The sequence below is a fragment of the Phragmites australis genome, chromosome 13 (genome assembly GCF_958298935.1).
Source record: "Phragmites australis chromosome 13, lpPhrAust1.1, whole genome shotgun sequence".
NCBI classification, from domain to species: Eukaryota; Viridiplantae; Streptophyta; class Magnoliopsida; order Poales; family Poaceae; genus Phragmites; species Phragmites australis.
Window position 1 is genome coordinate 28911423 of NC_084933.1, and position 16232 is coordinate 28927654.

The 16232-nt window shown below is 48.5% G+C and overlaps 1 protein-coding gene across 1 annotated transcript; it reads right to left on the minus strand.

The window, feature by feature from the left end:
• Positions 1-3284: 3284 nt before the first annotated feature.
• On the minus strand, positions 3285-4269 carry LOC133889602 (uncharacterized). The gene is made up of 3 exons (XM_062330059.1): positions 4221-4269; positions 4047-4129; positions 3285-3797 (listed from the first exon to the last, which is right to left on the minus strand). Exons 1-3 carry the CDS (start codon positions 4267-4269, stop codon positions 3285-3287), a joined length of 645 nt encoding a protein of 214 aa, XP_062186043.1.
• Positions 4270-16232: the final 11963 nt, after the last annotated feature.

A 16232-nucleotide genomic window follows, 5' to 3' on the forward strand; every position in this document is an offset into this window, starting at 1 on the left:
TTTGTGACTTGGCATTATGGGGATCTGATAAGTAACCAGCGTCAGTGTATCCAATCATATCCGTATCTTGATTTCTTTTAAAGAGAAGACCAAGATCTATAGTGCCTTGGAGATATCGTAAGATATTCTTGACTCCTGTCCAATGACGTTTAGTTGGAGTAGCGCTATACCTAGCTAGTAAGTTAACTGCAAATGCGATATCAGGCCTGGTGCAATTTGTAAGATACATAAGTGCTCCAATAGCACTGAGATAAGGAACTTCTGGTCCCAGTATCTCTTCTCCTTCCATCCTTGGTCTAAATGGATCCTTTTCCATATCAAGAGATCGAACAACCATGGGAGTCTTTGAAGGGTATGATTTTTCCATATTGAATTTTTCCAATATTTTCTGGGTATATGCGGCTTGGTGTAGTAAAACACCTGAAGGATAATGCTCGAGTTGTATTCCCAAGCAAAATTTGGTTTTACCCAAATCTTTCATTTCAAATTCCGTCTTTAGATGATTGCGTGCTTCATTTATATCTTCTGTATTTCCAATGATATTTAGATCATCAACATATACAGAGATAATACAAAATCCTGTTGAGGATTTCTTTATGAAGACACATGGGCAATCATCATTGTTGGAATATCCCTTTTGTAAAAGGAATTCTTTTAGTCGGTTGTACCACATTCTTCCCGGCTGTTTTAAACCATATAATGATTTTTTAAGTTTTACACAGTATATGTTGCGGTTTGCGTTTGGATTCGGAATGTTAAGTCCTTCTGGAACTTTCATGTATATATCCGAATCAAGTGACCCATAAAGATATGCGGTCACCACATCCATCAATTGCATAGATAGATTATTTTGAACTGCCAATGAAATTAAATATCGGAACGTGATTCCGTTCATTACTGGAGAATATGTCTCATTGAAATCAATGCCAGGTCTCTGTGTGAACCCTTGTGCTACAAGCCTCGCTTTATATCTCACCACCTCGTTGTTTTCATTCCGTTTGCGGACGAAAACCCACTTGTATCCCACAGGAAAAATGTTACGAGGAGTAGGTATCACTGATGTGAATACCTCTCTTTTGGAGAGCGAGTATAATTCTTCCTGGATTGCGTTCTTCCATTGTGTCCAGTCCGAGCGCTTACGGCACTCTGCCATGGTCTTTGGATCTGGATCATTGAGAAGATCGTTTGCAATCTTTGAGGAGAAGTATGTGTCGACAATTGTAGTCTTTCTGTCAAATGATTCTCCAGAATCAATATAGTTGATGGAAATTTCATCTACCCTTTCCGACTCATTGTGATTTCCCCATTGTTATTGAGTCTGGGTGTTCCGATTTCCTAGCATGAGTATTTGTGTGCACCGTTGAGCTAAGATCTGGATGTTGAGCATCCAATGGATGTTTACTATCCTTGGATTTTGGGTGTCTTTCAACTTGACGTTGATTTGCATTTACTGATTTGGAGGAAGGATTCCTCTGTTTCTGCGGTAGCTTGCAAGAAGCTTTATCTTTTGTGTCCGTACTTCTCCCTCTCTTATTTTGATTTGGGGGTTGAGTGGTTTTATTTGGTACCTCCACTCTTTCCGGCACATTCCTAGCAGGAATATAAGATTTAGTGACACCTTTATTGTTAGTAAATGCATCTGGCAGGGTATTTGCAATATTTTGCAAATTTATTATCCTCTGAACTTGGAGTTCAGATTCTTGAGTACGTGGATCTGTGTAGGAAATGTCCGTGGCATTCCAATTGATTTCCTGGCATTCTTTCTGGTACTTGAAATCTCCCCCTAATGCTGGGAAATGTCCCTCATCAAATATACAGTCAGCGTAACGGGCTGTAAGAAGGTCCCCTGTTAGGGGTTCTAGGTATTTTATGATCGACGGAGAGTTATACCCTATATAGATCCCTAATTTCCTGTGTGGGCCCATTGATGTACGCTGTGGTGGTGAGATCGGTACGTATACAGCGCAACCGAACTTTCGCAGATGGGAAATGCTTGGGGGATTTCCACGTACTAACTGCAGTGGGGAAGTAGTGTGATATGCAGTTGGTCGCAATTGAATTAAGTCAGCAGCGTGTAAGACTGCGTGACCCCAACATGAAGTTGGTAGGTTGCAATTGTGTAATAGTGGTCTTGCAATGAGCTTGATTCTCTTGATAAGAGATTCGGCCAAACCATTTTGAGTATGGACGTAAGGTACTGAATGCTGGACTTGAATTCCTAGGGCCATACAATAATCATTGAAGGCATGTGAGGTAAATTCAGCCGCATTGTCCATTCGAATGGATTGTATCCTATGTTCAGGATAATGTGCTCGTAATTTAATAATTTGAGCAATAATTTTGGAAAAGGCATGGTTTCGTGTGGACAATAGACACACATGTGACCATCGTGTAGATGCATCAATGAGAACCATGAAGTACCTGAATGGTCCAGTTAATGATTGGATAGGGCCACATATATCACCTTGAATTCGTTTAAGGAATTTGAGTGGTTCAGCTCTAATTTTAAGATAAGAGGGTCTTAAAATTAATTTCCCTGTGGCACATGCGGTGCACACAAAATCCGATGGTTGTGGAAATTTGGCAGTATTTATGCCATGACCAATTGAATTGCAGATAATTTTTCGCATCATTCCAACACCGGGATGACCTAGGCGATCATGCCATATTTGAAATGTGTCAACATTCTGAAAAATTACCTTATATGCAACATGTGGTACGGGCTTGATGTATGTATAATACAATCCTGAGGATAAAGAGGGAATTTTTTCTAGTATTTGTTTTGCATATCCGTTATTTTTGGTAATGAGGAGATATTCCTCTTTGTTGTCATCGTGAGTTTCAATATGGAAACCATTTTGACGGATATCTCTATAACTCAGTAGGGTACGTGTTGAATCGGGATACAGGAGTGCATCTTCGATTGTAATTTGAGTACCCATAGGGAGAGTGATTATGGCGCGACCAGAGCCAACAATCATAGCATCGTGTCCTGCGATCGTCAAAATATTTCCTTGACTCTTTTTCAGAGTTTGGAAATATTTAGTTTCCCTTAGTATAGAGTTAGTGGTACAACTATCCACTAAGCACATCTCTTCTTCATTTGGATTGTCTCCCGTAATCATCTATATATATAAAAATAGAGAATGTGAAATTCTTCATAGATATATATAGAATACATACAACTTTATTGAGTATCAATGTGTTGATACAATAGTATGACAACAACCTATTACAACACTATGTAGGACATAGATATTAATAATATCTAATGAATTAAGAGCCTAATCGAAGTCTCCAAATAAGTCATTGGAAGCAAAATCCACTAGCATATTGTCCATGCCCTCAAGGTCCTCTTGCTCTTTAAGAGTGATGTCGTTGTTCAGTTCTGGATGAACATTTTGGGAACAACTTGTCGTCTTGGTGGTGTCAGATTGAAGATTGAAATGAGCTTCAAATCTTTTGCCTTGAGTTGGTCGGCTTCGTCCAACGGACTTTAGGTAAAGATCAACCAAGTGTTTTGGGGTGTGGCATTTCTTAGTTGTGTGGCTGTAGCAACCACATTTACGACAAATATCAGATTTGTCTTTGTTATTGAAAATGCTCTTCCCCTTGTTATTTCTATGGAATTTCTGCTTCTTTATGTGGTTGTTCCTGCCTTTGAAGTTCTTTGGACGACGTTTGTTGCTGTCGAACCTCTTTGTATTCTGAACATTTGAATTTACTTCAGGTAAAGGGGCAGTGCCTGTAGGGCGCTGGTGATGATTCTTTAAAAGAAGTTCATCATGCTTTTCAGCCTGAAGTAAAGTATGAATTAATTCAGAATAGTGCTGATAGTTTCTAGCACGGTATTGTTGTTGCAATACCCTATGGGCAGGAAGCATTGTAGACAAAGTTTTTTCTATTTTCTCCGCATCAGTGGGAGCTTTGTCACAGAAAAGCAATCTTGAGCAGATTTTGTGAACAGCATGATTGTATTCTCCAATGGACTTAAAGTCCTGAAGGCGAATGTTGGACCATTCGCGTTGTGCATCAGGTAGTATTACTGCATTTTGCTGTTCATATCGCTCTTTGAGCGAGTTCCATAGGTCATGTGGATTTTCATCCATCAAGTATTCAGATTTTAAATCTGGATGTAAATGGTGCCTTATGTAGTATAAAGCCCCATACTTGATTTGATCTTGAAGTGGCGGATCTCCCTCTTGAGGGGGATTAATTGCCGTCATAAGTCCGCGGGATGATAGACTTATCTTCATGTCCATTGCCCATGTTAGATAGTTTTTACCATCTAACTCGAGTCTTTCGAACTCAATATTGGACATTTTGTCCTACAAATTGACCAATGATTAAATGAATTTACATTTTGGGTAAATTAAAGAATCATGGTAATGTTGTAATAGTGCAAAAAAAAATTGTACAATCAAGTTAATACTTGGGTTGGATAGTGTAGACCTCAAATTATATTGGTAACACATTGAAGGTAGTCACCAAAATGATGAAAACCTTTTAGTAGTGGAGGCATAATCTGTAATTATTCAGTAGATGCCATGAATTCCACTAACTTGTGTTATTCAAATCTTGTGTTAACACTATGTAGGTAATCACCAAAATTGGTGTAGACCTTCTTTAATTCATAAACACATTGGGTACGCACGTTGAGGATATTCACTATATGTAAATATAGTGTAGATCCCTCAGTAGTTTATAGATACTACCTTGTGTATGGCCAATATGAAGTATGAATTAGGGTAATCACCTAAAAAAGGTGTATAGTGTTATATCAAGTGAAGAGGTAATCACATATTTTGCAATAATATTAATTTTATATGAAAATTAATTGCTATTGCAAATTAATTTGAATGCATTATCGTAAAATGCTTGTAACATATAAGATTTTCAGAGAATACAAGGACTGGAACATATATATTTACAACATAAACAGAACGAAATACAATTATAGTTAAAGACAGGGGCTATAACGTAATTTTACAGGACTGTAAAATTAAATACTGAAATTGGCTATAAAATGATGAAAACCCGAGGGGTTTTTTTTTGTGAAAAAGCCAATTATTTCAATATTTTTTTTTTGACTGATGGGCTGAACAAACTTGGGCTGAGGCCTTTTTAGCCTTTCGGCCCAGCCCGGAGCACCCCCTCCCACCTTTCCTGTTGCACAGTATATATAGTGGCCGGCTAGGGTTTTCCAAACCCTAACCGGCTTTGGAGCCGCCGCCGCCGCCTGGTCTCTCGGGACCTGGGCCGGCTATCACGTGGGGGGGGGGGGTGGGGCCGCCAGCCGGGGAAAACAGGCGCTGGTGGGGCGCGCCGGCCGGACCGCCGGTCGGCTTCGGCGGTGAAGCAGTGGTGGGGCGCGCCGGCCGGACGTCGGTGGCGGTCGGCCGAGGGGCCTTCGGGCTGCTGGCCTTGGAGTGCGTCAGCCGAGCCACCGGGCGGAGCAGCGACCGGACGAGCCACCGGAGTAGAGGGTCGGGCGGAGCATGGGCCGGCCGAGCCGCCTGAGCGGAGGGTCGGGCGGTCTGCCGGCCTTCACGGGTGGTCAAGTCGCCGGCGAAGCAGTGGCCGGCCGTCGGAGCAGAGGGGCCGGGCCGTCGGGGGGGTTGCAGAGCTGAAAGCGAGTCGGACCGAGTCACCGGGATGGTCGCCAAGCCGCCAGAGTTCGGGCCGTCGGCTGAGGAGTCGGCACGGCGGGGTGTCGCCGAGCAGAGTGGGCCGGTCTGCCGGTTCGCCGGCCGTTCATCGTGCAGAGGGGGGCGCCAGCCGAGGTGTGCTACACCCCTTTCCCCCTTGCACATGCACGCGCCTTGGCGCGTTTAGAACCCCCCGGAGGGGAGGTTGGAGGCCGCAGGGGCCCATGACCCCGGGCGGAGGCCCGGACGGCGGTTAGCCGCTGCAGTGGCGAAGCGACGAAGGGTGCGGCCGAGCGGCGCAGTTGGTGTAGCCACTGTGGAGCCGGCGGTTGATGAAGAGGAGTCGGTTATCTGGATGAACGGCGCAGCGGCCATCGAGACCGTGGTGGATGGGTCCTCCGAGATGACTTCCACAACTTCAATGCTGGAGTCGATGAAGGCAGGTGTGTTCAAATCGAAGCCCTGGGAAGGAGAGGCAGGATGGTAGTCCGCCATTGTTCCCGGGAGGCTTCTGCCGCGCCGAACACGGAAAATCCAGTCGCGACGGTGGCCATCCGTGGTTTCTGCCACTGCAGTAGGAGGAACCACGTTGGCCATGTCCGTGGAAGTGCCAGTGGGTGGCACTGGAATAGAGGAAGACAGCGGAGTGTACTCCGGAGAGTACAACACGCGTTCCTCTGGATCTTCTTCCTCCTCGGATGCCATCTCCAGTGTGGTGTTGAAGAGAGGTGCAGCACCGCTGCGTGCTGCCATGGTTGGTGGAGGGCCGGTGGGGGCAGGGGCTGCTTGAGCCCTCATAAGGTCGTGGTTGTGGCCATGACGGCGAGGACGACGTGTGCGGCGACGGCGATGGCGACGGCGACGGGCACGCTGTTGGCCAAACGGCGAGATGTGCCGTAGAACTGCCGCCTCCAAGTCTATCAAACAGCGAAGAATGTCTCCAGTGGTGGATGAAGGTGAGGCCATCTCTTATCTTGTACCTTGTTCTGGGAGAGGCCTTCGTGCCTTCTCTGTTGGTGTGAGGAACCGTCCAAATAGTATTCTAATTAATCATCAGGAGGATCATTATTCATAATCACAACCTCGACGATTAACCAGAATACCATTCCGGTAGTCCCGGCACGTGCTTTGTGCCCAGGATCGGAACACATGCCTTCCAACTCAAATATCACAACACAGTTTAATAGAGAGCAAATAATTAAACTGGATTACCATTGTTAAACAAGCAACTGCTTCCACAATTTACAACAAAAGAGGAACAACAACTACTACTATGCAGCGGAAGAAAAACCTATACAACAAAAGAGTATGGAGCCGTATGCCCTTAGGCTCCATACCAAAAGCGCCAGAGTTCGGAGTAGAAGGTGCTACTCCTGCCCGCCACCCTGATCGGCAGGCACAAAGTAGCCGAACACTGCCTCTTCTTCGCCGACCTGCGATCCTGAAAGCAACTTAAGGGCAGCACCCTTAGTACGAAGGTACTAGCAAGTCTTACACAGTATGAGTATATATATTCTCGACTCCAAGGATCATGCATTTTAAAGCTGTAGCAAGGATTAAGACATGTTTAAGTTCATTAAGCGGTAAGCAACCTAGACTCTAGGTGTAAGCAACTGACTTAACCAACCACCGACTCAAACCCTGCCAACCAACTGATCAAAACAGATATATAACAACAAGTGTATAAAAGCATACCATTCCCACCAAACCACCAACCACATACCGACCAAACCACCCCAATCCAACCATGCCACAACCCACATCGAAACTCTACGACCAAAATATGGTCGCTCGGTGGAGATAAGCGATAGCGATGCTCATGACCGAGAGCGCGGCAGCTCGAACTGATTATACACCCTGCAGGGGGATACTCCTGGACCCACACGACACAGGGACCATACGGCTTGTGCCACCCGCTAAGATGCGCACAAGGGGGTACCCGTGACAACCTTTCCCAACCAGGCCCAACCATGTGGATCAACCATAGCTCGGCACGGCGGTATTAGAACTACTCCCCGAGCAAACTAATACCGCTAAAAGCCCGGACTCAAACCGGACTCACACCGTCTATGACGAGGCCCACATGACCACGTCTGCGAAGGTAATCGGCTCGCCTACCATTATATCAGCATGTGGTGAGTAAGGTATGTGCTAAAGCCGACTACACCGATGATCGGTGCTTAACCGGTGCAAGCGGTCTACGGTGTCCGGGTTCCCTCCCCGAACTGCCTGAGGACTCCTCGTGAGCAGATGACACCCCTAACACCGCCCACACCTCGTCTCAACTCACCACTCACCAAACCGACTCATCATCAACACAACCATAAGTGCGAACAAGTAATAAGTCCTAGGCTCGCGACAACGGTGGACGCCGTCGTCGACTTCTACCGGAAAGCCTAAGTACCACTAAGCATAGCGAACTAAAATTAGACCTCGATGACACCACTAGGCTCCTAGGAACAACACATGACATGTGACCGAAATGGGATAATGCATCGGCATAGGTTCTACCCAACTCAGTACCCGACACATGCAATGTATACATAAGCGTAGATAACATATTAAATTTTCAAGTAGACACGGTGCAATATGAACGATGCTTGCCTTGCTGCCCTGAATCAGAAAGGTGGGACGCCTCACGATCGCCCACGGCCTCCGGGATCGACGGATCGGCGTTCACTACAGAGAGCAACGCGTGCAATGTAATGAGCATGTATGAAATGCGATCATGTAAGAAAAATATGCTCCACAATACATGACAACATTATTCCAAGATCGTACTGTCCAAACCAGAATTTTCCAAGTGGTCTCAAAAAGTTTGGAGTTCCTACGAATTAACTACGAATTTTACAAGCTATCAGCTATCAGGAAAGCCTGATAAACCGTGCTCGGGGTGCCCGGGATGAACAGTACTCACGGGTACCCGGGGTGAACAGTACCCGGGGGTGCTCGGGGTGAATCAGTACAGGGGTGCTCGGGTGCTCGGGTGAACAGTATCAGGGGGTGCTCGCGGTGACTGAGCTCGTGCTCGGGTGAACAGTACCCGGGGGTCGTCGGGTGAACAGTACCCGGGGTGCTCGGGAGTGCTCGCGGTGACGGAGCTCGTGCTCGGGTGAACAGTACCCGGGGGTCGTCGGGTGAACAGTACCCGGGGTGCTCGGGAGTGCTCGCGGTGACTGAGCTCGTGCTCGGGTGAACAGTACCCGGGGGTCGTCGGGTGAACAGTACCCGGGGTGCTCGGGAGTGCTCGCGGTGACTGAGCTCGTGCTCGGGTGAACAGTACCCGGGGGTCGTCGGGTGAACAGTACCCGGGGTGCTCGGGAGTGCTCGCGGTGACTGAGCTCGTGCTCGGGTGAACAGTACCCGGGGGTCGTCGGTGAACAGTATCAGGGGTGCTCGGGTGAACAGTACTCGGCGCTACAGTAAATCAGCCTCGCTCAGCTCCAGAACAGCAGCCATTACGAAGGGAAAAACTGAGCTAAACTAACCTGGGAGTCTCTCTAAATCAAAAGTAAAAATGCCTAGAAGGGTGTACAGGGTCTAGACTTTGCTCAACCGCCTAGCAACATGATTCCTAACTCAAATCCACATAAATCCTCATTTGTTCCCAGACTGCAGAACTTTAAGAACTTTGCAACCCTAGTTCCAGAATCAAGATCTATCCAACCAAAAATGAGCATACTTGCCATGGGAGCCTAGCAGACTCACCTAAGGTCCTTTGCTGAGGTTGGTGACCGCCAGTTGAAGGAGGAAACGACGGAAAATGGCTTGGAGAAGAGAGGAAAAACTGCTGCTTCCTTGCTTCTCCCAAAGAACACCAAACAAGTTCAGAACCAGCTCGAATTCCTTCGGGGAAACTGAAAATGAATTGGATGGACGAGTAGTCCTTGAGCTGGTGGTCTGTGAGTACCACATACGTACCTTGATCTTGCTCCCAGAGGTAGGGATCCAAAAGGGGAAAAAGGGAGCCTAAGAGAGAGAGTGAGAGAGACGGCCAACTCCAACTTGCTTCCTCAAAAAGCCTTATGTGGTGGAGTGGGTAAGGAGTACGTATGGGCAGGTTTGAGGGGAGAGAGAGCTGTTGCCCACTTATAGAGAGATATTTTCCACCCAAGTGGGCCCCATTTACCTAGAGGAAAGTTCAGACTTGCTTCCAGCTCCTTTATTTCTCTTAGTTTTTCCTTCTCCCACCTCATTGACTCAAAGTGAAGTGCTCCAGTGACCCAAACTGGAACATGAAGCTGAAATTGCATGTTTTAGGATTAAAACACACAATTATGGATTTCGGGACGTGACAAACCTCCCCCCCTAAAAAGAATCTCGTCCCGAGATTCAGTACGAGTCGTGGAGAGAACGATGAGCACACTCATGTGAGAGATTCCAAATATGCCATATTGCGACATCTTTCACAAGTCCTCAAAGAACTCAGGATACTCGGAGCGGAGCTTATCTTCCCGCTCCCATGTAGCTTCGGCTTCTGTATGGTGGCTCCATTGGACTTTCAGGAATTTGGTAGAGTGGCGTCGTGTCTTGCGCTCGGCTTCATCCAAGATACAAATTGGTCGCTCACAATATGCCAAATCCGGTTGCAACTCTTGGGGTGCAATTTCAACGACTTCCGTCGGGACTCGGAGACACTTCTTCAATTGTGACACATGGAACACATTGTGTACGGCGGAGAGAGACGGAGGTAAGTCCAACTGGTACGCGACCTCTCCACGCCGAGCAAGAATCTGAAATGGACCAACATACCGAGGCGCCAATTTGCCTCGGACTTGGAATCGACGAACGCCTTTGAGAGGTGAGACCTTCAGGTACACGTGATCCCCCACCTCAAAGGTGAGCTCTCGGCGACGTCGATCCGCATAGCTCTTCTGCCTAGACTGGGCCGTGAGAATACTCCTGCGGATATTCTGGACATGGTCTTCTGCCTCCTTGACCAAATCCGGACCCAGAAAAGCCCGCTCACCGGATTCAGACCAATTCAGCGGCGTACGGCACCTCCGACCATAAAGGGCCTCGAATGGCGCCATCCCAATACTAGCCTGGAAACTGTTGTTATACGAAAATTCCGCGAACGGCAGGCATATGTCCCACTTCTTCCCATAAGTGAGCACACAAGCACGGAGCATATCTTCGAGAATCTGATTTACCCTCTCCGTCTGACCATCCGTCTGCGGGTGATACGCCGTGCTGTGGAACAATTCGGTTTCCATAGCCTCCTGGAAACTTCTCCAGAAATGAGAAGTAAACTGGGTACCCCGATCAGAAACGATCTTCTTCGGCACTCCATGGAGACAAACAATTCTAGTGAGGTACAACTCCGCATACTGCTTAGCAGAATACGTGGTCCTGACAGGAAGGAAATGCGCGGACTTTGTCAACCGGTCCACGATGACCCAAATAGAGTCATACCCACTCGAAGTCTTCGGTAAGCCGGTGATGAAATCCATCCCAACTTCTTCCCACTTCCAAGATGGAATGGGCAAAGGCTGGAGTGTGCCGGCAGGCTTGATGTGTTCAGCCTTCACCCTTCGGCAGACGTCGCACTCAGACACATACCTAGCAATCTCCCGCTTCATGCGAGTCCACCAGAAACGGGGTTTCAAATCCTGATACATCTTCGTACTGCCAGGGTGAATGGCCAGCAACGAATCATGAGCCTCGTCAAGGATCTTCTTCCTCAGCGCCTCGACCCTCGGAACCACTAAACGGTTCCCAAACCAGATAACGCCTTGATCATCCTCAGTAAAGCACAAGGCCTGCCCGATCTTCCTCTTCTCTCGAATTCGGGCCATACCCTTATCATCCCTCTGTGCAGCCTTAATCTCATCAATGAGCGTGGACTTGATTTCGAGATTGGCAATAAAACCATCCGGCACCATATCAAGCCCAAGACGCCGGAAATCATCACATAACGTGGAATCCATCGGCGAGGCTATAAGACAGTGACAATGAGCCCTTCGACTCAAAGCATCGGCGACCACATTCGCCTTGCCAGGATGGTAGTGAACCTCCAGCTCATAGTCTTTGATCAACTCAAGCCACCTGCGCTGCCTCATGTTCAAATCTGACTGCGTGAAGATGTACTTCAGGCTCTTGTGATCCGTGTAGATACGGCACAAGTTGCCCATCAAGTAATGGTGCCACATCTTCAGGGCGTGCACGACAGCTGCAAGTTCAAGATCATGTGTCGGATAGTTCTCCTCGTGACGCTTCAGCTGTCGGGATGCATATGCAACGACTCGGTCCTCCTGCATCAAAACACAGCCGAGACCGATGCCGGACGCGTCGCAATACACATCAAATCCTCTGGTCACATCAGGTTGAGCAAGCACTGGAGCGGTCGTGAGCAGCTTCTTCAATGTCTGGAAGGCAGACTCACAGGCATCTGACCACTCAAACACGCTGCCTTGCTTCAACAACTGAGTCATCGGCTTCGCAACCTTGGAGAAGTTCTCGATGAAACGACGGTAATAGCCTGCAAGTCCAAGAAAACTCCGGATCTCACTGACATTCTGGGGCTGAACCCAGTCGAGCACATCCTGCACCTTGCTCGGGTCAACTGCCACTCCGTTCTCTGATAGAACATGTCCCAGAAAAGCCACCTCCCTGAGCCAGAACTCACACTTGCTGAACTTGGCATACAACTGATGCTCTCGGAGCCTGCCCAGAACAATACGGAGGTGCCCAATGTGCTCTTGTACAGTCTTGGAGTATATCAGAATGTCGTCGATGAAAACAATGACAAACTTGTCCAACTCCTCCATGAATACCGAGTTCATGAGGTACATAAAGAAAGCCGGCGCATTAGTCAAGCCAAACGACATAACGGTGAACTCATACAAGCCGTATCGAGTAGAGAACGCTGTCTTTGGAATATCCTCTGGTCGGACCTTGATCTGGTGATAGCCCAGCCTCAAGTCAATCTTTGAGAAGACTCGGGCTCCAGTCAACTGATCAAACAAGATGTCGATCCTAGGAAGCGGATACACATTCTTCACAGTGACTGCATTCAGCGGACGGTAATCAACACACATCCGGAGAGTGTCGTCCTTCTTCTTCACGAATAGAGCCGAGCATCCCCAAGGTGAGGAACTAGGACGAATGAAACCCTTCGCCAGCAGCTCCTGGATCTGCTTCTTCAGCTCAACTAGCTCAACTGGCGACATCTTATACATCTTCTTCGAAACCGGGGCCGCACCGGGCACGAGATCAATAGAGAACTCCACTGCCCTACCAGGCGGCATTCCAGGCAACTCATCCGGAAAGACATCCGGAAATTCCCACACCACAGGAATGGTCTCCATAACCCTGGTGGGGACAGCCTTTACGGCGAACAGGCAGGACTTGACATCCTCTAGCTTTAACTGGACCCGAGTACCTGACAGACCATTGAGGGTGACGGTCCGCCGAGCACAGTCCAACACAGCCTTGTTCTTGGAGAGCCAATTCATTCCCAAAATAATATCAATTCCCTTCGAGTTCATCACTAACAGATTGACAAAGAAGGGAACTCCGTTGACAATTACCGCCGCTTTATTCACACACTGGTTGATTAAAACTTTGGCCCCTGGGGCGTCTATAAGGTACGGTGTGTGGGTAGCACTGACTCTCAACCCACTTTTCCAAACATAACCCGAAGATATAAAGGAGTGAGAGGCTCCTGAATCAAACAAAACCACTGCAGAAAAGATGTCAGAGTTGAAACTCATATCCAACGTACCCATTAGGACGGTGTCACCCTCCTGAACCTCGTCGGCGGTAGTGTGGCGAGCTCGACCACGCTTGGGAACGTGAGTCGCCTGCGAAGACTGCGGTGCTGACTGAGCCGGCGGTGGTCGCGGGGCACTCACCGCGGCTCCCGGCCTCGGATACGGGCACTCCCTCGAGAAATGGCCGACGCGGCCGCAGTTGAAGCACGGACCGCCTGAGCCACCGGTCACGCTCACTTGGGAGCCGGCGGGTCGTGCAGCCTGCCCTTGTGGGGCGGAGAACGCAGGACGTGGTACAAACCACATCGGTCGTGGGTAGCCAGCCGACGGCACCTGAAACTGTGGAGGCTGACTCTCAGTGCGGGTGCGCTGCGAGCTCCCACCCACAGAAGACGAGGAACCCCTCTTCCGCCTCTTCTCCTCTTGGTGGCTCTTATACTTGAGCTCCACTGTGATCGACGTGCTCACCAACTCGTTGAAGTCGGCGAACTTATGCGCGGACAACCGGTCCTGCATCTTTGAGTTCAGGCCATTCACAAAACGGCGCTGCTTGCGCGCATCCGTGCTGACCTCCTCGGTAGCATACTGTGCAAGGTGGTTGAACACCTGCACGTACTCCATCACCGCACGACCTCCTTGCTTGAGGTCCTCAAACTCTCGCCTCTTAGCCTCCATGAGGCCACTCGGTATGTGAAACGAGCGGAAGGCCTCGCGAAACTCCGCCCATGACACGCGGTGATCGGCGGGGTGCATGGCCAGAAAGCCGGACCACCACGCACCCGCCGGGCCCTGAAGCTGATGGGCGGCGAAGAGCGCCTTCTCGTGATCCTCACAACGAAGAAGGGCGAGCTTCTGCTCAATCGTCCGGAGCCAATGATCAGCATCGAGAGGATCCTCAGCTCGCGAGAAGACCGGCGGCTGAGTCCGCAAAAAGTCCGAGAAGTCGTCTCGGCGCACGGCCCCACCTCCTCCATGAGGAAACGCGTTGCGCACGAGAGCCTCCAGGAGCGCTTGGTTCGTCTGGAGGAGAGCGTGATTCGCTTGGCGGTTCTGCTCGATTTGCATGAGCACATCCGCCATGGTCGGCGGTGGAGGAGGGTTGTTCTGACCGGAACCCTCCGGAACCTCTCCACTACGCCGAGTGACAACCATTCTTGAAATGTAAAATAAAAGGGGGAAACGTCAAATTCCGACTCAGCACAATGCGTTCGCCGGATATATTGTTAGAATCCCGTAATACATGTACAAACATGAATGCATGCATGAATGCCATGAAATGATGCATGCTCGAACCTAGCTACCGCTTCTTTCTCAAAATAAGAACCGCACCTGCAAGCATCAAAATCACAGGCAGTTTATAACATCCAGAACGTACCCTTCGCGCTAGAAAGAGTAAGAGCGCGAACGGCCCTTGTACCACATGCCGTACAAGCGACAATCCATACGTCGACAACGACGTATTCACTTCCCGTAGACCCTACGGGACATCTCGTGTAAACGCCACACGAGTAGACGACCATGTCTCCCATCGCATGGTGGATGTTCATACGCTATTGCTAGCGTATTCACTTCCCGTACGGATCACCGTACGGAACATGCCGGGCCCCTGCCTCGCATCCGGCTGAGCCCTCGGTGATTAACCGCCACCGAGCGTCGTACCTTACCTTCCGACGATGCAAAGCCGAAGATGCAATGCTCAACATGAATCAATGCAGGGTCGAAAGCAAAACAACGTGGTATAAGACATATAAACGCCCCTCATAATACGCATTTTAACTTAGAGGCATAAACGATAGCAGTTTAATACATATTAAACATGAAGAGGCATAAACATAAATTATGGGTTGTTTAGGTGAAGTTGTCGACTTACTAAACAACGCACTAATTATGTTTAGGCTACTAAATTAAACCAGGCTCTGATACCAAGCTGTGAGGAACCGTCCAAATAGTATTCTAATTAATCATCAGGAGGATCATTATTCATAATCACAACCTCGACGATTAACCAGAATACCATTCCGGTAGTCCCGGCACGTGCTTTGTGCCCAGGATCGGAACACATGCCTTCCAACTCAAATATCACAACACAGTTTAATAGAGAGCAAATAATTAAACTGGATTACCATTGTTAAACAAGCAACTGCTTCCACAATTTACAACAAAAGAGGAACAACAACTACTACTATGCAGCGGAAGAAAAACCTATACAACAAAAGAGTATGGAGCCGTATGCCCTTAGGCTCCATACCAAAAGCGCCAGAGTTCGGAGTAGAAGGTGCTACTCCTGCCCGCCACCCTGATCGGCAGGCACAAAGTAGCCGAACACTGCCTCTTCTTCGCCGACCTGCGATCCTGAAAGCAACTTAAGGGCAGCACCCTTAGTACGAAGGTACTAGCAAGTCTTACACAGTATGAGTATATATATTCTCGACTCCAAGGATCATGCATTTTAAAGCTGTAGCAAGGATTAAGACATGTTTAAGTTCATTAAGCGGTAAGCAACCTAGACTCTAGGTGTAAGCAACTGACTTAACCAACCACCGACTCAAACCCTGCCAACCAACTGATCAAAACAGATATATAACAACAAGTGTATAAAAGCATACCATTCCCACCAAACCACCAACCACATACCGACCAAACCACCCCAATCCAACCATGCCACAACCCACATCGAAACTCTACGACCAAAATATGGTCGCTCGGTGGAGATAAGCGATAGCGATGCTCATGACCGAGAGCGCGGCAGCTCGAACTGATTATACACCCTGCAGGGGGATACTCCTGGACCCACACGACACAGGGACCATACGGCTTGTGCCACCCGCTAAGATGCGCACAAGGGGGTACCCGTGACAACCTTTCCCAA